General features: G+C 34.7%; 2 protein-coding genes across 5 annotated transcripts in view; one reads left to right on the plus strand and one right to left on the minus strand.

Moving 5' to 3' along the window:
- Positions 1 to 5,138, plus strand: part of ZC2HC1A (zinc finger C2HC-type containing 1A) — a 58,495-nt gene extending 53,357 nt beyond the window's left edge. For both annotated transcript variants that reach the window (XM_053661214.1, XM_053661213.1), the window contains 2 exons: positions 16 to 123; positions 2,342 to 5,138. In XM_053661214.1, coding sequence (XP_053517189.1) covers positions 16 to 123; positions 2,342 to 2,507 — 274 coding nt within the window. In that variant the 3' untranslated portion in view covers positions 2,508 to 5,138. The remainder of the gene's footprint in view (positions 1 to 15; positions 124 to 2,341) is intronic.
- Positions 5,139 to 11,794: 6,656 nt separating this feature from the next.
- The window catches only part of IL7 (interleukin 7), a 46,512-nt gene continuing 31,059 nt past the window's right edge, over positions 11,795 to 27,247 (minus strand). The window contains exons 3-7 of one of the 3 annotated variants that reach the window (XM_037150097.2): positions 20,715 to 20,795; positions 19,559 to 19,690; positions 15,663 to 15,745; positions 15,141 to 15,194; positions 12,741 to 12,775 (exon numbers count right to left, since the gene is read on the minus strand). In XM_037150097.2, the coding sequence (XP_037005992.1) occupies positions 12,757 to 12,775; positions 15,141 to 15,194; positions 15,663 to 15,745; positions 19,559 to 19,690; positions 20,715 to 20,795 (369 nt within the window). In that variant the 3' untranslated portion in view covers positions 12,741 to 12,756. Of the gene's footprint in view, positions 12,776 to 15,140; positions 15,195 to 15,662; positions 15,746 to 19,558; positions 19,691 to 20,714; positions 20,796 to 27,247 lie in introns of all 3 variants that reach the window. The other 2 variants (XM_037150096.2, XM_053661008.1) reach the window with 2 other exon arrangements.

The raw sequence follows: 27,247 nt of genomic DNA on the forward strand, positions 1-27,247 counted from the left end.
TCTTTCCCTCTCTAGAGCTAATATCAAACCTCGAAACTCCACACCACCTAGTTTGGCACGAAATCCTGCCTCGGGTGTTCTTACAAGCAAAAGAAAAACATATGGTGAGAGTTACATAGTCAGGTATGTTTAGTTCTGTTACTTTAGTAGCCATAATAAAAATGAATATGTAGTTTTCCAAGGACCATATACAAAAATATGTATCAGGCTTTGATAGAAAATGTGTTTTTTCCTTTGTTATTTAATATGGCTTTTAATTTATAGACTAAAGAAATACTTTGGACATAAGTAATACAGTCCTATACTTTGTAGTTATAATACTTTTATAAATGCTCAAAGACAGTTTGGTTCCACCGGATTAATGTTTATGTCTTTGTTTTTAAAACTTTGTATTTAGGATTACTGTTGTAAATGTGCTCCAGGATAGTTTGTTCAGTTCTACTGGATTAATATATTTTTTATGTCTGTGTTTTTAACTACACATTGAATAAAGACTCTTTAAACCACTATTATTATAAATTTTCATACATTTAGACTCCCCTGCCGAGGTTGTGATTATTCATGTACTTCCCTTTCTAAACTCTCACAATATTTGAATAACTTTCACATTTACTCTGTTTTTAAACATGGAATGAAATTGTCCCAGTCACAGATATTTTTTTATATACATCTCAACTTAGTCCAGAAAGTTTTAAGGCAAGGTGCATAAATTCATGATGTACAGTGAGGTACAATAATTTTTTAAATGAAAGAATAATAGAGGAACAATAAGAATTAACAGTGGGAAAAAGGGGTGAAGTTAGTCCACAAAATGTTCCAGAAAGTTTTAAAACAAGGTACATAAAGTTACCATAAGAGCAAGGTATTTAGCTCTCAAAAGTCTAAGGGACATAAATGTAAAGGAGACCAGGTCAGATTAGTAAATTAACCTTGATACTGCAGCTCCATTGAGGTTTTGACTGGCGTTCACCACTTAGGCTTGGGTTTTAATGTTGTCATGGGAGGGAGGAGTTGACTTCTAGGACTTACTGAGAGGGTAACAGTTAGAGACTCAGCTTTCACTTCCCACCCTGCATTCCTCTTTTCTAAGCCAGGAATTTTAAAATGCCCACCAAGGGGCATCCTAGGCTCAGCTAGAGCTACTTACGTGACAATATTTTCACTTGGCATTAGAATAAATTATAGGAAATGAGGAATGATAGTAAGGCAGCTTCAGGTGCTACTCTGAGCCAGTGACCAAGTGACAGCTCAGGTGTGAACAAGATCTCATGTATGGGTATACACACAGTTTAATTAGACATTCTGTGTCCCGAAAGGAGCAATATCTCTTGTAACAATCCCATATCCATGGCTTCCAGGTTTTCCTGAGCATATGGTATGTCCGGTTTTAGTGGACAACGTGTAAACACCGTTGCCTGGGAAAACAGTTGGCATTCCATCCATCTTTATTAGGTTTTCATTAAACAGCCAGGAAGTTGTCCCAAGGTCAGATATGTCCACCGAAAATTAGAACGTTCTGTCAATCTTTCCTCACGATACTCAAAGGATATACTAGGGGAAAAAATTCCGCCAACCTGGAAGAGGAGACCCCAAAGAAACCTGTCTGTCTCAGCCATGGTTCAGAGGAATGCAAGAGTTCCCACTGACTTTTCGTAACTGTAGGCTTACCTTCACATGAGTTTAGGGTTTGTGGTACAATATCTGCATATTCTAAGAGATTCTTAACTGGGAAAAATAACTTAGTTTGGTTTAGCAGCTCCATTTCCAGTTCTCACAGGTAAGCAAACATGAGCACATAGTTCTGACCTAAAAGATACACAGAGAAATTCCAAGCTATACAAAGAAACTAGCAATCTGTCACCAGTTTTGAAAACAAGTAAACAAACAAAAAACCCCAATACCTATGATGTTGAAATCATCAAACATTGATTTATGAATCTGTTTAAAGTATGTCAACAAATGGGGGAATTGGAATCATTAATATGACAGTATTCTGCCATAGGTATTTGAACACCTGTGCGAAAGAACCAAACAGAACTCAATATAACGAAGAACACTAAAAGACTTAAGAGATTGTTTAAACTGTAATTTAGACAGAGTGAAAGAAAAGAGAAGTGAGCTGGAGGATAGATGTAAAGACATTACTTAAGAACAAATACAATGCTAAAAAAATTAGCATTTTATTATTTACTAAAAGAGGATTTTTTTCTTAATCTGAACTGCAAGAATATTAAATGTGAGATTAAGCAAGCTTTTTAGTCATACTTAATATTATGCCCTGTTTCCAAGCATATGGGGGAGTTGAAACAGCTAATGTGAACTTTTTTCTGTACTTCTCCAGGCCAGATGGAAACTGTGTATCCTCACTCAATGGTGGGAACATTAAAGGCATTGAAGGAAATTCATCTGGACACTTACCAAAATTCTGCCATGAGTGTGGAACTAAATACCCTGTAGAATGGGCCAAGTTCTGCTGTGAATGTGGCATCCGAAGAATGGTTCTGTGAGCAAAATCTCAAATGAAAAAGAGCAAAGTCCAGAGTTTTATGACTATTGCTGCTGCTTGCTAGAGCACTTCCCCTAGTTATTTTGTCCTAAAATTGTTACGATTTTTCCAGGAATTTTTAGAGCAGAATTCTTCCGGCTATGTAATGTGTGTGGGTGCATGTGTATATATGTGTATATATACTGTATATAATAAATTCCTGATACCCCAAATTGTGCCATTCAAGGAAACACTCATATGTTAGAAAATAATTTCAAGTGGAATCATTAACTTACATATTATAGTCTTTGGTTGTTAAAACACATTAAGTATTCCTTTACAAGCTTTCCAACTCCAATGTTTAGTCCTTCAAGTTTAGGATAATCATTACTTTGAGTAAAAAATCAGAATAAATGTTTTCTTATTGGTGCCTATTTTCAGGTAGTATCTATGATGGTAGATTAGTATGCTTGGAATTGAAGAGACTATTTTTAGTTAAATTGGGTCATTTTGATATAGAGCTCTTCAACAATTAATTTTATAAATATTTTTAAAAAGAAAAAACCCTAAGTTCTGTGTTACCCTTTACTTAGTGTATGATTAATGATGTAATTTAAATATTTTTACTCATTTTCTGAAAATATAATCATGTCGTTTTCTTTCCAGAGACACAAAGCTGAAAATACAAATGTATCTATTCTAGTTGTTACTGAATATTTTACCTCTGTGTATATTAGTTGAAAGTATATTCCTTTTTACTTCCAGCTGTATCTTCAAATTTCACTTATTTTCTTTCTTTTCCATAACTTCATGTCTAAAGAGTAGTTTTAATTTACTCTACTTCATTTTTACAAAGTTTGGAAATGTAATTAACATAAGTTGCAAAAATTTTCCTCAAAATAGTTTATGTTTATTTCTATGTATCTGAACATAGAAGAAATTACTTTAATTAATTTTAAAACCAACCACCTCACCTAATAAATAATAATTTGGTAAATAACTAGTAGTGGAGGGCATACAGGTAAAAGTTTTGAATTTTAGCCCCTTCAAGTATAGTTAGGTATAGTTATTAGTAGGTTAAGAGAATATGTAGTTTTTCCTACTTATATTTTCTTTTTAGTTTTTCATGTTGAAACACCATTCACATCACAATGAAAAGCCACTGAAAATGCATTGCTTTACTGCATATCTGACTTTCGTAATTAAACATTCACAAAAATGTAATTATATTCTTTAACTTGGGCTAAAATATAGTATTTAATTATTGTCACACTCAGTGTAACATAGTATTTAGTAGTAAATCTCTTTGCTTGTGTAAAACCATATTCAGTAATTCAGTAGTAATTTCTGTTGAGTGAAACCAGCAACTCTGATCGTATTGGTATTATAAAGGTACAAACAAATCTTTTATTGGCAACTTCTAGCTTCTTATGATTCTGCTTAATTATAAGGATCAATGTAGAAATTTGTGGCTGACAGTTTTCTTTGAAATTCATTTATTCTTATACTTAATAATTGTATTCATTTTTTTCCATTTAGCCAAGAGATAGAAACTGAATGTAATGGGAATTGTAATTTTACTTACATTATAGTTTCTATTGTGACTTTTTATTAACTTGCTCTGGTCATCTTTATTCAGTCATATTGGTCAGAAAAGAATTCACCAACTAGATTAGCTACAATAAATCTAGGAGGATAATGTGCAATTAGATTTCCATTTCAATAATTTATGTTCTTCTCTTCTGAGGTTATAAATCATATAGAGAACTTCAATTCTTGTTTTATCTAGAACTGGGCTCTGTTTCCTTTTAAGTATTTTTATTGAATTTATCGGGATGACATTGGTTAATAAAATTATATATGTTTCAGGTGTACAGTTCTGTAACACATCATCTGTGCATTGCATTGTGTGTTCATCACCCCAAGTCAAGTCTCCCTCAGCCACCGTATGATTTATCTCTGCCTTTCACCTCTCCCACCTCCTCCCACTCTCTTTGCTGTTGGTCTGTTTATGACGTGGTTTTTTAATCCCTTCACCTTTTCACCCAGCCCCCAGCCCTGTTACCTCTGACATCTCTGTTCTCTATCTATGAGTCTATTTCTATTTTGTTGTTTATTTCGTTCATTAGATTCCATATATGAATGACATAATATGGTATCACATAATTTTTTGTCTCCCCAAGAAAAGAGTAGAAAAATGGCCCAAGTAAAGTGATACATTTTTGTTTCTCACTGAATTTTCTAGTAGCAAGTAAATGTTATATTGTACTACATGGAAAATAAATTTGTAAAATATCCAATTCCACACCACAGAGAATATTATAAATAGTATGTGAAATATATTCATGAATTATGAAACATGTTATGACAATGCATTTAAATGCATTTTATATTACATATATCAGTCTCACATTGATTTGTTGTGCAATAGTTTGGTCTTTAAGAAATTTTTCTAGATCTAAGCATCACTATTATTTATTTTTACCAGTTTTTTCCAGTGTGGTAGAATTTAAGAGATTGTAAGCTTAAATTAAAGTGTAAAAATATTATCCTGAAAGTTATTAGCTTGAAAAGGCAAGATTATTATAACTGCTGTTGTCTCCTGTTCACTGTTTTTTATTACAAACAAGTTTTCATTTTTGAACATATTCAATAAAGACATGAAGAAAAAATTGCTTGTTGATTTTCATTGATGTCATCTTTTAGCCAAACATAGATAGGAATATACTGAACTATATAAAGAAAATGTTTGAGATAAAAATATATTTTAAAATAATACTAGCTTTTAATTGAGAGGGTTTTTTTTGTGTGTGTCATCAGCTGTCAAAGAAATTACTACTATTTTATTGAAGTGTTTTTGACCTCAGAGTGTTGTAAATATGTTATGTCACAGATTTTTAAGGCATATAAATATTTTATAGCCAATAAAATTTAGCAATTGAAAACAGTGAAGTCAAGGTTGATAAGAAACATTATGGGTGTTTCTAATTAGGTCCATACAATTTAATGGCAAAAAGTATTCACTTACAATGAATACTTAATGGTTGAGACTATCGTGTTTAAAATTTTAAACAAGGTTTATCTCTAGTGAAAATATCAGATTAGACATATTTGTACTCACTGTTTCTTAGGCTAGAAATGAACATTGCTATCATGAGTAGAAGCTCAGCAAGTGAAAAAAATAATAGGAAGAGGTGTAACCAGGCAGCGTGGGGTCCGGCAGCTTGCCACTATGTTCACACATAACACAGATACTTTGGGGGAAGGAAGATGTTTTTATTAACAGGGTTCCCAATTTGAGGGGCCTGGGAGCATTCCTGCCCCTCTTTCCTACTTATATTTTCTCAAAGTACAAAAGTAAATGCACAGGGAGGAGCTGCTGCTCTTTCTCAAAGTACAAAAATTCCTGTGTTCCCCAAAAGCTTAATGTCCAAACCCATGCCCAGAAGTTCCCCATCATTCTTAATCTGCAGTTCAAGGTTGTTACTCAAAGGGGTCTCTGTTTCTCCAGCTCCAGCATTTCTCTCTCTGGTGTGCACTCGTGAGGTCCGTGTCTCCCTTTCCCCACCAGCATTCCCTCTTGGGACTGCCAGATCACTCCAGACTGTGTTGCAGGGAAAACTGCCCATGTGGCCCAGGTGCCCAAGGCTGCCTGCACCCGTGGGGCTGAGGAATGTTCCCAGTTCACTCCTCCATGTGCCACTTCCAACCTCCTTGAGAGGAAGAGCAGAGGTTGAGCTGCCTGCATTGTGTTTTCAAGTCCCCCAATCCCCCTGCTGCCACAAGCCACTGGGACTGTCCAACTTTTCAACCAATGTGTGCTAATGTTCACCACGTTCGCCTTTGCCCCTCTGTGAGTGCCCTGTTCTGCAAGGGGGCAGTCTCCAGTCCTGCGTGGGTCTCATATCAGGGTGGGACTTTTGCCCCCCAGCTTACACAGGTGCTGTGCAGCCAGTGTCACAAGCAGTATTGAATGTTTACAGTAGCCCCAAATTGTGGGAAGGCTATCAAGCCCCAGCTCCGTTTTTGGTTGTTTCCCCCCACCCCAGGGGCCCTCTTCTCTGCCCTTCTTGTTGCTGGCCTTGCTGCTCAGTTGCCAGAGCAACACACCCTGGCTTGTTTACAGTTACCTGAGGCAATTTCCCTCCACCAGCAGCTCCTCCCTGTGCAAGGAGGGCCAGCCTCTTCTGGGCACCCCTACTCTGTTCCCCAGCTGTTTGGCCTGACACCACCCTGTACAGAGGTACACAGCTGCAAAGAGCAGGAAGGACTCTTGTATGTATTTGCGTTGCAGGTATAATAAGTATTTCATATGGTAAGTATGTTTTTAATAATTAAATAGATTGAATTTTTCAACTGACCACATTATTTAAAGAGCAGTGGAATCATTAAAATGAAGTTAGTGATAGCCACACTCATTTTTAGTTTCATTTAAAATTTCTTCAGTTAAATGTTATAGTCAGGATACTCACTGACTGCATGTGAAAGTGTGACTTGCTGTTTCTGTCACTAGGGGGTGTTTTTGGATAATATTACCAGCCCTGTAGTTATTTTAAAGGCCTCTCAGCAATATAGGTATGAATTTTTTTTTTAGAAACATGAAATCACAGAGTTTTATAAGAGCTAGGTTGCTTTTGTTTTGTCCTGATTTTACAATCTATATGTTGGTTCTCAGAAACCTAGTCTAGCTAGCTCATTTTGGGCACCACGGTGCTTATAATTGATAGAAATATTTGCTATTTGCCTCAGTATTTTGTTATCAATTATAGATCTCTAACATATTACTCATGCACATTACCAAATACTGTCCAGTCTATTACTTTAATATTTCATTTCAGTTGTACAGCAGTTATAATCTCCTTTAACTTAAGACTGTTTTCAGCCATCTAGCCTAACAACATGACATGTGAGAGTGACATCTACTTAAACAGGAGTTGAATAAATTGCCTAGACTAAATAATGCTAACATGCACAAAGCTAAAACTTTATAAACATTTTAAATATCCTTTATGTGGCCTTCATTGTGTGAAGTCTTAAAAATCAAGAGAAATAATATGTGATGAAGTTTTCGCCCTGAAGTTGACATATTCAGTAATTTATTTGAAGAAGCTGATATGTAAGCAATTACAACTTAGGACAAAAGAGGATTTAATAGAACTTTATTATAAAATTACCAACAAAATGATGCAGAAGGTTGAAAATGGAGCTTCTTATCACAGGTTAAACAGCGGGCTATTCCTCATTTTCTATTTTTTTTCCCTGTCCCAATGCTCAGGTGGACACCTGGGGTGTATGACAGCTGCATTACCTTTTGGAGAGAAAGGCTAGTGGCCATGGGAATGATGTGTGTGTAGTGGGTCCGCTCCAGCTGTAAAATGTGGGCAACTTGCATTGCCCAGATGGCCAAGAAAAAGCGATGTCGTGTGAAAGTTACTGTCACTTCCCTCCATTTAGTGTTATCTTACATAACTCTCCACTTTTACTTTCTTTTATTCTCTTTGTCCAAGCACCTCAGCTTCTATACAATTTTGAATTTGCAGCAATTAGGCTGGGAATAGGAGGAGGGTGCTGGTAGTTCTGAGTACACTCAACAGTTGATTTGATTAATCAGATTAACAACCTTAAATTATAAAACTGAAAACTGCCATGGGGCATGATGATGAAAGACTTTATCTATTCACAGTGGAAATATAAATTGATAATACTTTTTATAAGGTAACTAAATTTAATTTAAAAGCCTTTAAAATATTCATGTCTCGTAACCTAATAATTTTATTTATAAAATTAATTCTTGGAGGAATAATCTGAAGTGTGGAAAAATATTTATGCAAAATATTTAACAGTACTATTACTGGTTTCATACATTCTTGGTAATATGGTATTAAAGGTTATATATTCAGTAAAAAAGGGATCAAATAGTAGGGCAACATTAAAAATCTTTTTTTAATTTTAATTGTTTAAGTACAGTTTTCTGTCTTTTACTCCCACCCCAGCCCACCCCCCAGTGCTCCCCATTCTCTCCCATTTCCACCCCCTTAGTTTTTGTCTGTGTGTCCTTTATACTTGTTCCTATAAACCCCTTTTTCCCCTGAAATTCCCTCCCCTCTCCCCTCTGGTCACCGTCCCCCTGTTCTCTGTTTCAGTGTCTTTGGTTATATTTTGCTTGTTTGTTTGTTTTGTTGTTTCGGTTCCTGTTAAAGGTGAGATCGTATGGTATTTGTCTTTCAACACCTGGCCTATTTCACTCAGCATAATGCTTTCCATTTCCATCCAAGTTGTTGCAAAGGGTAGGAGTTCCTTTCTTTCTGCTGCATAGAATTCTATTGTGTATATCTACCATAATTTTTTGATCCATTCATTTACTGATCGGCACCTAGGTTGCTTCCAGCTCTTGGCTATTATAAATTGTGCTGCTATGAACATTGGGGTGCATAGGTTCTTTTGGATTGGTGTTTCAGGGTTCTTATTATATAATCCCAGCAGTGGAACTGCTGGGTCAAAAGGCAGATCCATTTTTATTTTTCTGAGAAAATTCCATACTGTTTTCCATAATGGTTGTACCAATCTGCAATCCCACCAACAGTGAACTAGGGTCCCCTTTTCCACACAACCTCTCCAACATTTGTTGTTTGTTTCTTTGTTTATGATGGCCATTCTGACTGGTGTAAAGTGGTATCTCATTGTGGTTTTAGTTTGCATCTCTCTGATAGCCAGTGATATTGAGCATCTTTTCATGTTTCCCCGGATCTTCTGTATGTCCTCCTTGGAGAAATGTCTGTTCAAGTCCTTTGCCCACTTTTTAATTGGGTTGCTTGTCTTCTTAGAGTGGAGTCGTATAAGTTCTTTGTATATTTTGGAGATTAAACCCTTGTCTGAGGTATCATTGGCAAATATGTTTTCCCATACAGTTGGTTCTCTTTTCATTTTGATGCTGTTTTCTTTAGCCATACAGAAACTTTTAATTTTGATGAGATCCCATTTGTGTATTCTTTCCTTTATATTCCTTGCTTTAGGGGACATATCGGTAAAAATGTTGCTGCGTGAAATATCTGAGATTTTCTTGCTGATGTTCTCCTCTAGGACTTTAATGGTGTCACGGCTTATATTTAAGTCTTTTGTCCACCTTGAATTTATTTTGGTGTATGGTGTAAGTTGCTTGAATTTCATTTTTTTGCACGTAGCTGTCCAATTCTCCCAACACCATTTGTTGAAGAGGCTATCTTTACTCCATTTGATGTTACTGCCTTCTTTGTCAAATATTAATTGACTGTAGAGAGTTGGGTTGATTTCTGGGCTCTCTGTTCTGTTCCGTGGGTCTATGTGCCTGTTTTTATGCCAGTACCAGGCTGTTTTGATTACAGTGGCCTTGTAATACAGTTTGATATCAGCTATTGTGATCCCTCCTTTGCTCTTCTTTCTCAAAATTGCAGCTGCTATTTGGGGTTGTTTATGGTTCTATATAAATTTTTGAAATGTTTGTTCTATGTCTGTGAAATATGCCATTGGTACTTTAATAGGTATTGCATTGAATCTGTAAATTGCTTTGGGTAATAACATTAAGAATCTTAACTTAAAAAATGCTGTTAAGTCACTAGTCATTAGGGAAGTGCAGTTTTAAACTGTGAGGCAATATCACCTCATGCCTCTTAGAATGGCCATCATCAAAAAGACAAGAGGTAACGAATGCTGGCTAGGATATGGGGAAAAGGGAACATGTGTGCTCTGTTGCTGGGAAGGTAATTTGGCTCAGCCACTATAGAGGAGCCTTAAAAAATTAAAAACAACTACCATATGATGCAGAAATTCTACTTTTGGAAATATGTCCAAAGGAAACAGAAACAGCAACTGCAGAAGGTAACTGCACCCCTATTATAGTAGAATTATTCACAATAGCCAAAGCAGGGGAGAAATCTAAGTGTCTACTGATGAATAGATGAAGTCATGAGATTATATATATATATATATATATATATATATATATATATATATATATATATATTCAGAAGGTTTCCAGCCATGTAATATAAAAAACAGAGACATTTATTGAAAAGATAAGATACAAGAGACGTTGTACATAGGACCATGACACCTCAGTCCCCTTTGAAGTAGGCAACTTGGCCTTTACATAGTTCTCCAAATCTCTTCCCTTTCAAAGGTGATTTTAGTTTGGGGAAAAGCCAAGGAGTCACAGGGCACCAAATCTGGCCTGTAGGAGGGCTGAGTCACCCTCAGATGTTTCTGAAGACTTGATGTTTTGGCTAAAAACTCTGCATGAGATGGGATGCATGAGCAGGTGCATTGTTGTGATGAAGCTGCCAATCACCAGTCACCCACAGCTGCATCCTTCTGAATCATCTGAATAGTGTCCACGGAGAATTGTTCAAGCTTAATGCAAAATTTGATGCAGATTTATAGCTCTATTCTCTCAGTCATATTGAATGCAATGGCCACACAGTACACATGCTCACTCAACAGCATCTACCACCCCCACTACTTAGTACAGTGAAGTCATCATTGTCCACACACACACATTCCAGTCCACCCTCCTTGGCTGCCAGATTACATCAATGTCACTCAAACTGTTTCCATTATATTAACAATGGTTAGTATATAGATGGACAGTATATAGATGTATGTGTATATATATATACATATATTATATATGATAAATATATATCATATTTATATAAAATTCAGCCATAAAAATGAGGAAATTCTACCATTTGTGACAACATGGATAGACTTTGAATGAATGCATTATGTTAGGTAAAATAAGTTAGACAGAGAAAGACAAATACCATATGATCTCATATGTAGAAACTAAAAATAGAAGCTCATAGAAAAAGAGATCACACTGGTTGTTAGACATAGAGGGTAGGGGCAGGGGGTAACTGGAGGCATGTCAAAAGGTACAAGCTTTTGTTATGAGGTAACTAAGTACTAGGACTATAATGTACAAGATGATGAATATAGCTAACATATCTAGCTGTATGCTATATAAGAGAGTTGTTCAGAGTAAATCCTGTAAGTTCTCATCATAAGGAGAAGATATTTTTCCTTTTTTATTATATGAGAAGATGGATATTAGCTAAACCTAATGTGTTAATCATTTCACAACATATGTATAACAAAACATCATGAGATATACCTTAAATGTACACAATGATGTGTGTCAATTATTTCCCAATAAAACTGAGAAAAAAAATCCTGTTGCAATTAAGTGAATCTGACAGTGTTAATACATAGGTCATTTATTATCATAGAAGAAATGTTATCCAAAGTAAACTATTTGCTTGTAATACTGTATGAAAATAGTTTAATATACAGATATACTATCAAAATTAAATATATACATTCCATTAATTAAAAGGCAAACATATATTATTCTCTTAAAAATATACTTCCCAAATTGAAAGCTCATTTAGACATGTTTTATTACACATAAATGACAGAAGAAACTCAGTACTATGGTTTAGCATCCTTAGAACAGATGACTTCCTACTTTGTGAAATTATTCTTTAGTTTTCATTTTAAAACATTTGCTATGCCATTTATTACAGGCACTGTGCAATACATTCATGTTTAATTACATGTCTTAATACCTTTCTTAAGCATCTTGTACTCTTTTATGTTGTTACTTTAAGTAATATAAATGACCTGTTTGCATGGGCATTATCCATAGCTCACTGTTAACTCTGAAACATTTTCAGCACAGATGACAACAATTTCCACACTTACTGCAGTATACTGATGCGGTGGAGGCCATAAAATATTTTAGTAATAAAGCAATGTTCATTTTTAATTCTTGTAACCTTTATATACATCACAGATTTTAATTTCTTTTCAACTTTTTAATAGGTCTAAATAATTAATATTGCAGCTAATACCTTACATGAATCATCTTACAAACATCAGCACAAAATTAACACCAGCCGATCTGTGTCCACATACACATGAAATATTTTATTGATTGCAGCATTCAGTTTCCATTGTTTAAGTCCATCTTGAAGTACCACAGTGTGTATTTCTCAACTGCTCTAACCCATTCTTACCAGGATGCATTCAGTAACTTCTAGAAGGCATTCTTCTCCAAAAAAATTGCATGAGCAGATCAGTTCTTGAAGGACGCAACTAAAGTTCACACATTTTTATATTGTCACACCATACTTTTCAATGTTCTTTAGGGCCTCTCAAAATTTTATTCCAACAAGTTTTTATCTTTTCTAGTAGTATCTTTAGGAAACACATTTCATCCTGTCTTTTCTGTTCCCTTAAAGATTTTTTCTCTTCCTACAGAAATGCATAAAAAAAAAGTTTTAAGTTCACATTTTTATAAATATACACATTTCCAACTATGCATTTCTTTAATTCTCATCATCATAGGTTCTACTGAAAATTTGGTGTCATGGAAAAGGAGAATCTTGCATGATATTTTTAAGCTATGATTGCTAACTCTAGTTGTGGTTGTTGTGGTTTAAGATCTAGAATTCATTAAAGAGCTGTGTTGGGCAGCTGTAACAGTGAGACAAGAATGTTGTTTCAACTTTTGTGACAACAATATTTGTAAATTACTCAAAAAAGTTTTGTAATATGGAAAAATGTATTTTTGGCGGGAAGGAATAGTTAACACTGAAAATATGCAGAGTGTTTTGGCAAAGATGATTAATTAGGATCTACCTGATGGAGTTTGTGCCCTGAGGTCCACCCCAACAGTGTGGTCTTCACTAGAGTATGGAGGACACCTGCCTCATTTCCTGATGAAAATCTTAAAAAGTGTTACCTATACAACCTACAGAAAATGGAAAAAAGGGACCTCACATTGAAGAGACATACAGGGGAGTAGTGTTGCCTATATTCAGTTATACTCCTGAAAGCCCCCCAAAAGTGGGACTGGTACATGGCAGAGGAATTCTTCACTGAGAAAGGATCCAATTATTGGGTGTTTTCTAGGTCAGTATTATGCTCAGTGCTTCACATATATTATTTCATTTTATCTATTCCTCTAAGGTATTGCTGATTGCGCCCCCCCCCATAGATGAGAAAACTGAGCTGCAGAGAGGATAAATAAGCTGCCACGGTCACATGTGAAGTATGATGACTGGGTCTTGAGCTCAGCTATTCTATTTTAAGTCATAGGTTCATATCTCTTTTAGGTATTTACTTACTAACAGATTAACTTTTGGCCTTTAAATAATCCATTCGAAAGATTAGCACAAATATCAAAGGTAAACAACAGATATCAAAGGTAAATATGAAGAAGAATTTCTATAGACTTCTTAATGAGGGTTCTAGGACATATTTTAAAAATATAAATTGAGATTTATGCGACTAAGCAGATTTAAATGCATAGATGTGAAAATTTCATGACTTTTCCTCAGAGATCAAGATGGAACATTCATTAAAAAAACAAAAACAAAGAACCATGATTTTATTTCCGTAATCCTAAGAAGACAGATATTAACTCCCTTTTTTTAAAAGATTTTATTTTTATTTATATTTTAGAGAAAGAGGAAGGGAAGGAGAGAAACATCAATGTTTGGTTGCCTCTTGTGTGCTCCTAAGTGGAGACTTGGCCTGCAACCCAGGCATGTGCCCTGACTGGGAATCGAACCAGCGACACTTTGATTCACAGCCCATGCTCGATCCACTGAGCTACGCCAGCCAGGGCTTAACTCCCTTTTTTGTCTTTCCAAATTTTATTTCTATTTTTATTCTCATGCCCTTTATTTCTTTTCTTTTCTTTTTTATTAAGTTTATTGGTGTGACACTGGTTAATAGGATCATATAGGTTTCACGTGAACATTTACTTCTATGACACAGGATCCGCACATTGCATTTTGTGCCCACCACCCAAATGTTCTTAGAAGCCATCATTGTATTTACATTGCTCGTGTGTTCATCTCAACTCTGCCACTTTAGGTGGAATTCCTAGGTTTCCTGAGTCCCAGGGTGAGCAAGCTCCTCCTGCTTCTCTAAGAGGAGTAAGGAATTTTCATGTTCCCATGTATCTATTGGTCAAATGACAATAATAACAATGAAAATATAAAGGAAAAACCCATCGCTCTTATGAACCAGGGGTGTTTATTTTTACATGTCCTTTCCTAGTTGATATTTATATCATTAATGTTTAATCATATTTATTATGAGTTTTTCATTCAAAAATATTTTATATTGCTATATAATATACAATATTTACTAGTATAAATACTTAATATAGAGTATTCACACATATATGCTGAATACTCTATACTGATAAAATAGGTATAAAATGGGCTATTCATTTTTAATTTGTATTTCTTTATTAACAAAGAAGGCTGGCTCCTCTCTTCTCATGCTTATTTTCTGGTTTATATTCTTCTAGATGGTTTGCTTGTGTCTTTTGCCTATTAATTAGTCATGTCTCAATGTTGTTGCTTTTTAAAAAATGAATGCTTTGATATATCCCCTAGCTTCTCCTATTTTAAAATAGTGAGTTTTTTTTTTAAAGAAAAAGTTTAAAGGACTCCAATTTCTAAGAAGTAGCTTTTTATGTCTTTTATTAACATTATAATGAATACTTTCAAACCAACCATCAAAGGGAAAATTCAAAGAGAAACTGAAGAAATTAAGGTAAGTAAAAAGCTAATGAAAAAAGAAGTTATACAATTATTCTCACCAAATTCTTAGTGGGCTGGGCTTCACCCAGGGTAGGTTGTTTTTTTTCTTTATCCTTAAAAACAAAATGACATTTACAACATTTAATATTAATTTTGATCACTTCTCCTATTAATGTAATTGCTAATTTTCATGTATTACTCTCAACCCATTTAATCTTTTTGAGGGTCTACTTTAAATTATTTATTGTTAGTATGGCAGAATACTAATTTCATTTAGAAATAGAATACAAGCATACCTTGTTTTCTTTTGTTTCATTTTATTGTGCTTCACAAACATTGCTTTATTTTACAAATTGAAGATTTGTGACAACCCTGCACTGAGCAAGTCTATTGGTGCCATTTTTCCAATGTTAGTTAGCTTCGTGTCTCTGTGTCACAATTTGGTAATTCTCTCAATATTTAAAACTTTGCCATTATTATTATATTTGTTACAATGATCTGTGATCAGTGATCTTTCATGTTACTATTGCAGTTGTTTTGGGGTGCTGCAAAGTGCACCCATATAAGATGGTGAACTTAACTGATACATGTTGTGTGTGTTCTCACTGCTCCAGACCAGCCGTTCCTCTGTCTCACTCCCTTTCCTTGGGCCTCTCCCGATTTCCTGTGACACAATAATACTAATTTAGGCCAAAACCCAACAGTGGCCTCTGAGTGTTCAGGTAAAAGGAGGAGTTGCACTTCTCTCACTTTAGGTCAAAAGGTACAAATGAGTAAGCTTAGTGAGGAAGGCATGTTGAAGCAAAGATGGACTGAAAGCTAGGCCTCTTGCACCAAAGTTAACCATGTTGTGAAAGCAAAGGAAACATCCTTAAGGAAATTAAAAGTGCTACTCCAGGGAACATATGCATGATAAGAAAGCAAAACAGCCTTATTGCTGATATGAAGCAAGTTTTTGTGGCTTGAATAGAAAGTCAAATAAGATACAAAATTTCCTTAAGCTAAAGTCTAATCATGAGCAAGGCCCTAACTCTTCAATTCTATGAAACCTGAGAGAAGTGAGGAGGCAGCAGAAGGGAAATTGGAAGCTAGGAGAGTTTGGTTCATAAGGTTTAAAGAAAGAAGTCCTCTCCTTAACACAGAAGTGCAAAGTGAAGCAGCAAGTGCTGATGTAGAAGCTGTAACAAGTAATCCAGAAGAACTAGCTCAGATAATGAAGGTACCTAAACTGAAAAACATATTTTTGATGTAGATACAACATATTTATATTGGAAGATGCCATCTAGAACTTTCATCACTAGAGAGAAGTCAATACCTGGCTTCAGAGCTTCAAAGGACAGGCTGATTTTCTTATTATGGGCTATGTATCTGGGAACTTTAAGTTGAAGCCAGTACTCAATTTCCATTCTGAAAACCCCAGGTTCTTTAAGAATTATGCTAAATCTCTCTGCCTGTCTCTATAAATGGACAAAAAAGCTTCGATCATAGCACATCTGTTTATAACATGGTTTGCTGAATATATTAGGCCCATTGTTAAGACTTACTGCTCAGAAAAAGAAAAAGATTTCTTTTGAAATATTACTGCTCATTGACAATGTACCTGGTCACTCATGAGCTCTGATGGAGCTGGACAGCAAGATTAATTTGTTTTCATACCTGTTAACACAACATGCACTCTGCAGTCCATAGAACAAGGAGGAATTTCAACTTGCGAGTCTTATTTTTTTAAGAAATACATGTCAAAATGTTCATAGATAGTGATTCCTTTGATGGATCTAGGCAAAATCAATTGAAAACCTGGAAGAGATTCATCATTCCAGAGGCCAGTAAAAACATTTGTTATTCATGGGAACAGGTCAAAATATCAACTCCTATCAATAGGGTTTGGAAGAGGTTGATTCCAACCCTCATGGATGACTTTGAAGGGTTCAAGATTTCAGTGGACAAATTAACTGCAGATATGGTAGAAGTGGCAAGAGAACTGAAATCTGAAGGAGATACTGAAATTGTGACTGAGGTGCTGCAATCTTACAATAAAACTTTAATGGGTGAGGAGTTGCTTCCTGTGGATAAGTAGTCATGAAATCTACCCCTGGTGAAGATGCTGAAATGTCAACAAACGATTTATAATATTGCACAAACTCAGTTAATAAAGCAAGTTTCGAAAAGATTGATTCCAATTTTGAAAAGTTTACAGTGGGTAAATGCTATCAAACAATATCACACGCAACAGAGGAATCATTCATAAAAGGAAGAGTCAGTCGATGTGGCAGACATCATTGCCTTATTTTAAGAAATTGCCACAGACTTCAGTAACCACCTTTGATCAGTCAGGAGTCATCAACATGGAGACAGGACCCCACCAGCAAAAAACATTATGACTCACTGAAGACTCAGATGATAATTAGCATTTTTTAATCATAAAGTTTTTTGAAATTAAGGTATGTACATTTTTAGGCAAAATGCCATTGCACACTTAATAGTCTAGAGTATAGTGTAAACAGAACTTTCATATACACTAGAAAAAAACAAAAATAATTGAGTGACTTGCTTTATTGTGGCAGTCTGGAACCAAATCTACACTATCTCTGAGGTCTGCCTACATGAGAGAAAAGGAAGAAGCAAGAGAAGTTAGTCTTCTGAATACCCTGGATCCACAAGTTTACAGGTATGCCCAGCACTGTGTTAATGGCTGTGAGGTATGAAAAACTAACACTGAAGGGTGTAGTAACAGAGACAAAACTAGAATTTTAATCAACATGACAACAAAGTAATCATTAAATTGTTAAATCCTGACCATAAATTTTATTATGCTTTACCCATCAGAAGCAAAATGAAATAAACAATAGGAAATGCTTATAACAGGCCTGACTCACAAAGAAATTCAATGTAGCTGACTATCTTTAATATCTCACTTTGTTATTTTAAGAAAAAATGGTCTATATTTTAGGTTAGTTTTGTAACATAATTTTATTTGCTTTCGAAAATAAATTATTTGTGTTTTCATTCCTGATAGTTAGTTGATTTTTGGACACAGTGATCCATGCAAAGCTAAACACATGAGAGAAGGAACTGTAAATATATAACATACTCATAACCCTTACCCCTTTCTTGGTCAAGAGGTATAATAAGTTTGTTCTGCAGTTTTTCAGTTAAGCCCTGACTTGAGGCTACACTCAACTCAGTGTTTCCAACAGTCACTACCAACCAATTGGATGTGTAAGCAACAAAGAATCTATTGGCCATTCCTGCATTAAAAAGTAGTTTGAAATCACTATGAGTAAGGATTAAGAGCTGGTAGGCTAGACTATGAAGACTTCATGAATCTTGAGCTTGGCTTCGACAGATGGAGAGATCAGGACAGATCAGATTTATAGAAAGCAGCAGAAACAACACATAAGGGATTAACATAATGGGAACAAAATGGGAAATAACCTTGGCAAATCCAGGACACCAAAAGGAGATTGACTGGTGTCAGGTAGGGAATGCATGGTAAATGAATGGTTCAACCTAAATCATCTTTATCATCAGTGTCAGTAAGGCTCAAAAACAGTCTCACCATTTTACCCTCTGTGAGCAACCGTTAGCATTAAAAAATAATATACAATCTTTTTTCTATCATAATTCTTTTTAAATTTCTAAAAAACGATCATAAGAAATCTTTTGGCTTTGTGTGTCAGCTGGTAAAATTCTTGAAGAAGGTGGGTAATAGTAATAATAAAACATTTATTGAAATCATCAACAGTAAGCACTTTGCATGAAATACTAAACATTTATGCCATTTAAGCCTTTAATATCCTATAACGTGGATACTATATTCTTCCTCCATTTTATAGATGAAGAAGCTGTTGTCTAGTCTCAAGATAATGTCTTCCAAATTTTGTTTAGTTGCCTAACAACCACTATTGAGAAAGTGGAAAAAAATAGCTATCTACTTATCAAAATTATTAAAGCAAAGAAAGAGGAAATTGCTGGGTATATATATATATATATATATATATATATATATATATATACACACGTATATGTGTGTATACACACACACATATATGTGTGTATATATATATATCCTATATTAGCATAGAAATGTATTCGTTAAATACATTTATTACCAATTCTATTGACTATGTTTTTATAAATTTATGTATCTATGGATTAAAATTATTAATATATTTTAAAGATAAAAATTTACCTTTCCCCACCTAACTCATCCAACTAGCCTTCTTGAAAGTTATTATAGCAGTGAAGCATGCATTTTATTCCCCTTTTAAAATCCACTGACTTGGCCCCAGCCAAGAGATAAATAGGTACTTTCCAAGTTGAGATTGTCCTCTGCCAGAGTTGAGTAAATGTATATCAACCTTAAGTTATAATAAGCACTTAGTATTTCATGAAAATGGATCACCAAGAGAACAATAATATCCTACCATGGGAATAGTTTGTAATTTTTGTTCAAAGTAAACAGTCCTCAGCTTACCTTCCTGGTGCAGTTCAACAGTTTTAATGTGCCCTGTGAAACTACTGATAAGTGGTGCTTGAAATCCTCAGGGATATTCATTTTAACAAATTGCTTCAACTTGCGAGCAGCAGTTTTTAAAAACGTAGCTTCCTATTACAGAAAAAAACCAGAAGGGCTGTGATTCAAATAAAATATTAAGAAATGATAAGCATTCTTAAGGATCCTAAAGCCAGAACCCTATTTCTAAATAATGCCCTACCTCCACCCAGATTTCTTTTCCAGTTAATCACATGATTGACACGTAACTAGACTGAAACTGCTAAGCTTCCAGGTACAGCCTGAAGGGCCTAGAACTTGGTTTAATGATTAGCTGGCTTTTTAAACCCTCTTTCTGTGTTATACATGTGTGATCTTATCACTTGTGGGTGAACACATAACAAATTTAATTTTAAGCAATGAAAAGGGAGGTCTTCTGGAAAAGACAATAATGAAAGGTATGTGTGGCTTTTCTTACTGTTATGTTTTCATCTTTTAGCTATGGATGAAGAGCTGGTAACAGGAAAATAAAGGGTCATATTAATCTAAAACAAGTTTTTCAGACATTTAATGTAACTATGAAAAATTTAAAAAATAATTTATAGATATAAACTATTAGATGTCATGAAGTTAACTCAGCTATTATGAGTTTTTTAAAAAGACTATTTAATACTACATTGGCTTTTGTTGAAAAAATCACACCAATATTTGTTAAAAGTTTTGTAGATTCTATCATTATACCAAGTACAAGTGGTAGTGATGTGAAGATTATAAAATAGTGAAAAATTTTTCTAAATGCCTACAACTAAATTATGCCCGTAATTTATATTCATGTGTGTAATCACTCTAACAAGCTTTTTACTGAATAAAGATTTCAGATTAAGCAGATATGTGTCTTTGAATTCAGCAATTCTTCTAGCATTTTATAAATGAACATGAAATGATTGAATAAATAAATATAAAACCAGCACAGAAGACTATGGTATAACTTAATAGATCAGTAGGAATTATCTGGTTAGAACCAAAGAAATCTGTTATTAATATAATCAATATAATTATCTAACAGAGGTACAAAAATATATAAGCTTTTATGAAGTCAAGTTTGAATGACATATAAACTACAAATAATTGTCATTACCTTATCATCATCACATGAATGCCTTTTAAAAAAGTTAGGTTCATTATTCAGGCAATTACTAGCATTTTCTCTTATATGTTCCTGTAATAAATAATATAAAGTTAAATAATTAAACTGGGGACTTTTATAATAAGTAGTAACTGTAAAAATAACAATGAACTTGGTAGTTATATGTACATTTTAAGGAAAATAACTTTAGCTTGGCTTAGCTGACAAGGCATGTAGAATGGTTTTCTGAAGTTAAAGAATAGTCAAGTACATACACAGAGCCTCACAGACTTAGAGCTCCCTCCAGACTCCACATTTAATCCCAGCAATCATTGAAAGAACCTAACTCATTTAGGAAAATAAAAGTACCTATTGTAGAAGTTATACTATATACAGAAAATACTATAAATTTTGAGGCCTTGGAGTTGAAATGTACTTGAGGTTATTTGGTCCAATTTTCTGTCAGTATCAAACAGTAACAAAGGGCACTTTACACTAGAATGAAGGGAAAACCTCTTGAGAGTGAGAGTAAAGTAGAAAGTCATTCTGCAGCATTTTTTAGCAACCCGGTTTGTCTGGAATGTGTGCATATTGTAAGGCAGGAGTGGGAAAGCGGACTGGTACATTCTCATACTTCATTTCTAAGGAATGTAGTATTTGAAGGTGGGGACTCCCTGAATCAAAAACTTCAGTGGACATATTAGGAAGACTTTCCTGAGGATTCAGATTCTCTGATGCACAAGGTTGGACTAGGTCAGTCTGGCAAACATGCAGTCAGAGCTTCCAGAGCTGCAAGCAGTCTTAGTCAGTATGTTGTCACCAAAAAATAGGATAAGAAGTGGAGTAGTGAGGACAGTCATGGGCTTTTAATCTTCCTTCCTCTGACTCTCAGAAAATGCATTACTCTTACCATCAAAAGCATAGATGGTCTCTGGGTTCATCCTGATCCTAAATGAATATACTATGTGTTTTTCTTGCAGGAATTAGTTCTGAACACATTCACTTAAACTTTCACCACTTACTATAGGCCAATGTGCAAGATCCTCTACCAAACCCCATAGGAAAACAAAGATAAGAAAACACTATCCCAGTTTCTTGTGCCTTTTGATATAAAGGGTAGTGGATGATATATGCATTAGACATTTTTATATCACTTTTTATTTTTGGAAAAGTATATTTTTAAAAACAGATTTGTTGGTGGAAACCACCCCAGCCATACTGCAGATGTCTGTAGCACAAACACATATATTCTTTTTTTAAAGGTTTTATTTGTTTATTTTGAAAGACCTGGGAAAGAAGGGAGAAAGAGAGGGAGAGAAATATCAATGTGTGGTTGCCTCTCATGCACCCCTTACTGGTGACCTGACTCGAAACCCAGGCATGTGCCCTGACTGGGAATTGAACCACACCCCTTTGGTTCGCAGGCCCCACGCTCAATCCACTGAGCTACACCAGCCAGGGAAACACATATATTCTTTGTAACTATCCCCAGGTTGCCCTTATATACATTCCTGAAAAGGTAGTGGAGAAGTACTATTTGCCTATTATCTTCTTATTGACTTCCACTTAACCCGAAACAGGAGAATATATCACACATATATTTCTCTTTGATAAAACATATGTTCACTTTTTTTGCTATGCCATCCTTCTTTCAAAAATAGACAAATGAGCAGCAAATCTCATATATCCTCCAATTTACCAAAAATATTATATGAAAATACGTCACAGAATTAATATACATTTCTTAGGGCATTTTAACAAACTGAATGACTCATGAATATTTGAAAAGCCATACTGGTTAAACCACTACTCCTGGTATTTAATAAAACTCATTTTAGCCAGATACAGAAAGGTAATGTTATACCACCTGATTCATTTGCCAAGTGTTTGCTACAGTATATGAAGATAAGTGGTGGGGGGGAAATGGAGACAATTGTACTTAAACAACAATAAAAAAAGATATTATTATTCACTTGAAAGATTGACGTCTATAGAAGTCATAATTAGAATTGACTAGTTGACTTTAGTACATTTTATGAATAAAGTAAATATCAGTGTACAACTGTACTGTTACATTTGTTTTCTGAAATTGTTTCCATTTGAGCCCTATAAGAAGGATGATGCAGACTAAGATTTACAGAATCCTGGAGTTAGAAAGAAGCTGCTACAAGGTCTGGTGCAAATAATGCACCTTTTTTAAATTACAAAATCATAGGCATGTAATTCATATGTTATGTAATAACATAACAATATTACACTCAAGCACACCATATGACATTTTAGGTAAAATGTTCAAATTAAAACTATAAATTATTACACTGTATTATGACCCTACCAACCACACTCAAGCAGGCCTTATTTCTGCCAGATTCAGTATGTCTCTCTTTTGATCTAACCAATAGCAGAATTGCTTTGCCAATAATAGTTTCTTATAGGCATCTTAACATATTTGAAGATTTCTTCATATCTATTATGAATGTGAAAAATCAGAAAAGCCAAGATCACTCTGACTCTGAACTGCAATATTTTCCACTGTAAAATATTGCTTTATATCAGCTGTTCATAAAATACATGTCCTTTCACTTTTTAGAAGTACGTCTTTTCTCATTTCAACAATTTTATTATATCTTTGAATTTTTTCTATTGTAACAGTCTCTTCTTCAGAAACACTAATTATGTATACAATAGATTATTTATTTCACTTTTCTTTTTATATGTGTCTTGTGTTTTGTTTTATTTTTTTTGTGTGTGTGTGTATGTGTGTGAGGTTTTATGCCTGTTCTAATAGGGCACTCATTTCTGGTTTTTATTTTACCACTATTACCACCCACCCCCAAATCTAGATAACTCACTTTAATTTTTTTCTATATTTCATCTGATTAATGCTATTTTAGCTCTTTGTGATTTGATTTCTTAGTGTTAAGAAGAAAATTATTGACATTTTCTACTGCTTTCATAAATAATTAATCTGTGGTCTGAATTCTTTATTTCCCTTGTGTATTCATTTGATTATTTGTGTGTTCATTCATTTGTTCATTTGTTTTGCTAGTATCAGTATATAGTGTTTCTTTCTGGATTTTACGGTTATTTTTGAAGGGATAATAGATTAGATTATTGTTCAGCCACATGAACATATTCAGAAGTTCTCTTAATTGGTCTCCATTTAACCAACTTGCTGAACCGATCAATTCTCACTATTCCTTCTATAAAAATATATTGACTAATTGCCATAGCACATTGAACATGCTCAACTACAGTCCAGTATCTTTTTTTGTATATTTTATTAATTAAGCTATTATAGTTGTCCCATTTTCCCCCTTTTTCCCCCTCTGCCCTGCACCACCCTCCCTCCAGCACTCCCCCTACCCCTTATATGTCCATGGGTTGTACGTGTAAGTTCCTTGGCCTCTCCATTTCCTTAACCACCCCCCGTCTATTTTGTGCCCACCAACTATGCTTCTTATTCACTGTACCTTTCCCCCCTAGTCTCCCTCCTTCCCCTCCCTGCTGATAACCCTCCATGTGAGCTCCATTTCTGTGATTCTGTTCCTATTCTAGTTGTTTGCTTAGTTTTTGTTTTTTTAGGTTCACTTGTTCATAGTTGTGAGTTTGTTGGCATTTTATTGTTCATAGTTTTGATCTTCTTTTTCTTAGATAAGTCCCTTTAATATTTCATATAAGGGCTTGGTGATGATGAACTCCTTTAACTTTACCTCATCTGGGAAGCACTTTATCAACCCTTCCATTCCAAATGATAGCTTTGCTGGATAGAGTAATCTAGTGTATAAGCCCTTGCTTTTCATGACTTCGAATAGCTCTTTCCAGTCCATTCTTGCCTGTAAGGTTTCTTTTGAGAAATTAATAAATCAGGAAGTTGATAGTCGTATGGGAACTCCTTTGTAGGTAACTTTCTCTTTTCTTCTTGCTGCTTTTAAGAGTCTCTCCTTTAATCTTGGGTAATTTATATGTCTGGGTATGTTTCTCCTTGGATCTGACTTTTTTGGGACTCTCTGAGCTTCCTGGAGTTTCTAGTTTATTTTCCAGATTGGGAAAGTTTTCTTTCATGTTTTTTCAAATAAGTTTTCAACTTCTTGCCTTTCCTTTTTTTCTTCTGACACCCCTATGATTTGGATGTTGGGACATTTAAATTTGTCCCAAAGGATCTTAAGCCTCTCTGCATTTTTTTGAATTCTTATTTCTTCCTTCTATTCTGGTTGAATGTTTATTTATTCCTTGTATTCCAAATCTTTGATGTGAGTCCTAGATTCCTTCCTTTCACTGTTGGTTTCCTGTACATTTTTTTATTTCACTTTTCATAGCCTTCACTTCTTCTTCTACTATTAACTGAACTCAATCATTTTTGAGAGCATCCTGATTACCAGCGTTTTGAACTCTGCATCATGTAGGTTGGCTATCTCCTCATTGCTGAATTATTTTTCTGGAGTTTTGATCTGTTTCTAATATACTCATATATTTTCATGCTCATGATTTGAGTTGCATATTTACTAAGTCAATTCCATTACATGAAGTTATACTTATTTATAAAATAAGTATTATTCATATATCAGTTAATAATTCTATATAAACCCAAGAATTATTAGTATGAGGCTAGAGTTGTTTGGGGGACTTCTGGTTTCCAGTTTGATAGTCAAGGAGCTTAGGAGTCACCATTTCATTATAACAAGTAAAAAAGTTGAGTAAACTTAAGAATCAGGAATTTTCTTATACCCATAAGAGGATTACAGTCACAGGGCAAACTGCTACCCAAAATATTGGAGAGACAGACAAGTGGCTATGATAATCACAATTTACAGGAGCTGGAACCTCTATGGGAAGCAGTGCTGGGGCACAGAGACCCAACATGTGATCGATGAATTGTTGGAGGCTCAGAGTGCACAGGTCTGAGAAGTAGAAACTCTTAAGAAAACCCTATCATTGTGGGTGAGAAGCACACTTTTCCAAGTCTTACCTACAGGTGTTCTATACATTTGTCACAGTGAATATCTCAAAAAAATCCCTTTGTTCTTCTGGCAGAGAAAGGAGAAAGGAATCATTCTGTATATGCCAGAGCCTTATGTTCTTCACAATGCCCATTCTCAGGAGAAACTAGTTAACCAGAAACTAACCTACATTCGAAGTAAGGAAACTACCCATCTCAGCCCCTCTAGTCATTCTGTCTTACCTCAGAGTGGAAGGTACCGAGAAGCACCAGTCAAATTTATAGCCCAGAGGCACAGACTCATCAAAGCCTGAGACCTAATCACAGGACTGACTATACACTGCTTCCTTTCTCCCCACACCTACCACTGCATTACTACCACACATCTTTCTGCATAGTACATCCTGTCCACATCTCAACAAAAATTACAAGGTCTACTGAAAGGCAAAAAAGAACAATCTGAAGACACAGAGCATCTATCAGAACCACAGTTAGATATGGCAGAAATGTTGGAATCATCATACTGGAAATTTTTTAAATCTATGATTAATATGCTATGGGCTTTAATAGGAAAAGTAGAAAACATGTAAGAAAAATAATATAAGCAGAAAGGTGGGAATTCTAGGAAAGAATCATAAAGAAATGCTATAGATTTTAAAAGGCTGTAATAGAATAATGGGCTCTTGATTACACTAGATATGGCTGAGGAACCTTTGAACTTAAAGATATCACAGTGGAAACTTCCAAAATTGAAAAGTAAAAAGACAAAAATACTGGGGGGAAAAGTAGAATAGTTAAGAACTGTGAACCCCTACAAAATGTGTAACATATGCACAGGGGAGTATTAGGATGAGAAGGAAAAGAACACAAGCCATATTTAAAGCAATAATGACAGAGTTTTCTCTAAATTAATGTCACACACCAAACCACAGAACCAGGAAGCTCATAGATCACCAAGCAGAGAAATGCCCTAAATCCTGTATCTAGGTATATCATTTTCAAACTCTAGGAAATCAAAGATTAAGAAAAATTAATGAAAAAAGCTATGGGGCAGGACCCTACAGAGGAGGCACAAATTATATCCAACTGCTCCTGAGAACACACGCAAGCAAGAAGAGAGTGAAGTGACATGTTTATAACATTGAGAGAAAACCCACCAATCTAGAATTCTGTACCCTAATAAATTATTCTTTAAAAGCTTTTCTAAGGTCAGGAACAAGGCAAGGACATTCCTTCCGTCATTGTTTTTCAACACCCCATTAGAAGTCCTGGCTGATTCAATAAAAAAAGAAAAGGAAATAAAAGGTATACAAATTAGAAAGGATGGAACAAAACTGTATTTTTTTTACCATATGACATAATCAACTATACACAAAATCCAAAAGAATCAAAAAATAAATTCAAAATTTCCTGGAACTAATAAAATGATTATAGCAAGTTTGCAGTATATAGGTTAGTAGGAAAAAATTAATTGTTTCTTTATATACCAGCAATGAACAAGTGGACTTTGAACTTAAATACACCATTTACAGTAGTACCCCCAAAAATGAAATACATAGGTACAAATTTAACACGATATGTATGATCTTTATAAGGAAAACTATAA

This window comes from Artibeus jamaicensis, unplaced genomic scaffold, assembly GCF_021234435.1.
Source record: "Artibeus jamaicensis isolate MK-2021 breed Jamaican fruit bat unplaced genomic scaffold, CSHL_Jam_final scaffold_916, whole genome shotgun sequence".
Taxonomy (NCBI): Eukaryota; Metazoa; Chordata; class Mammalia; order Chiroptera; family Phyllostomidae; genus Artibeus; species Artibeus jamaicensis.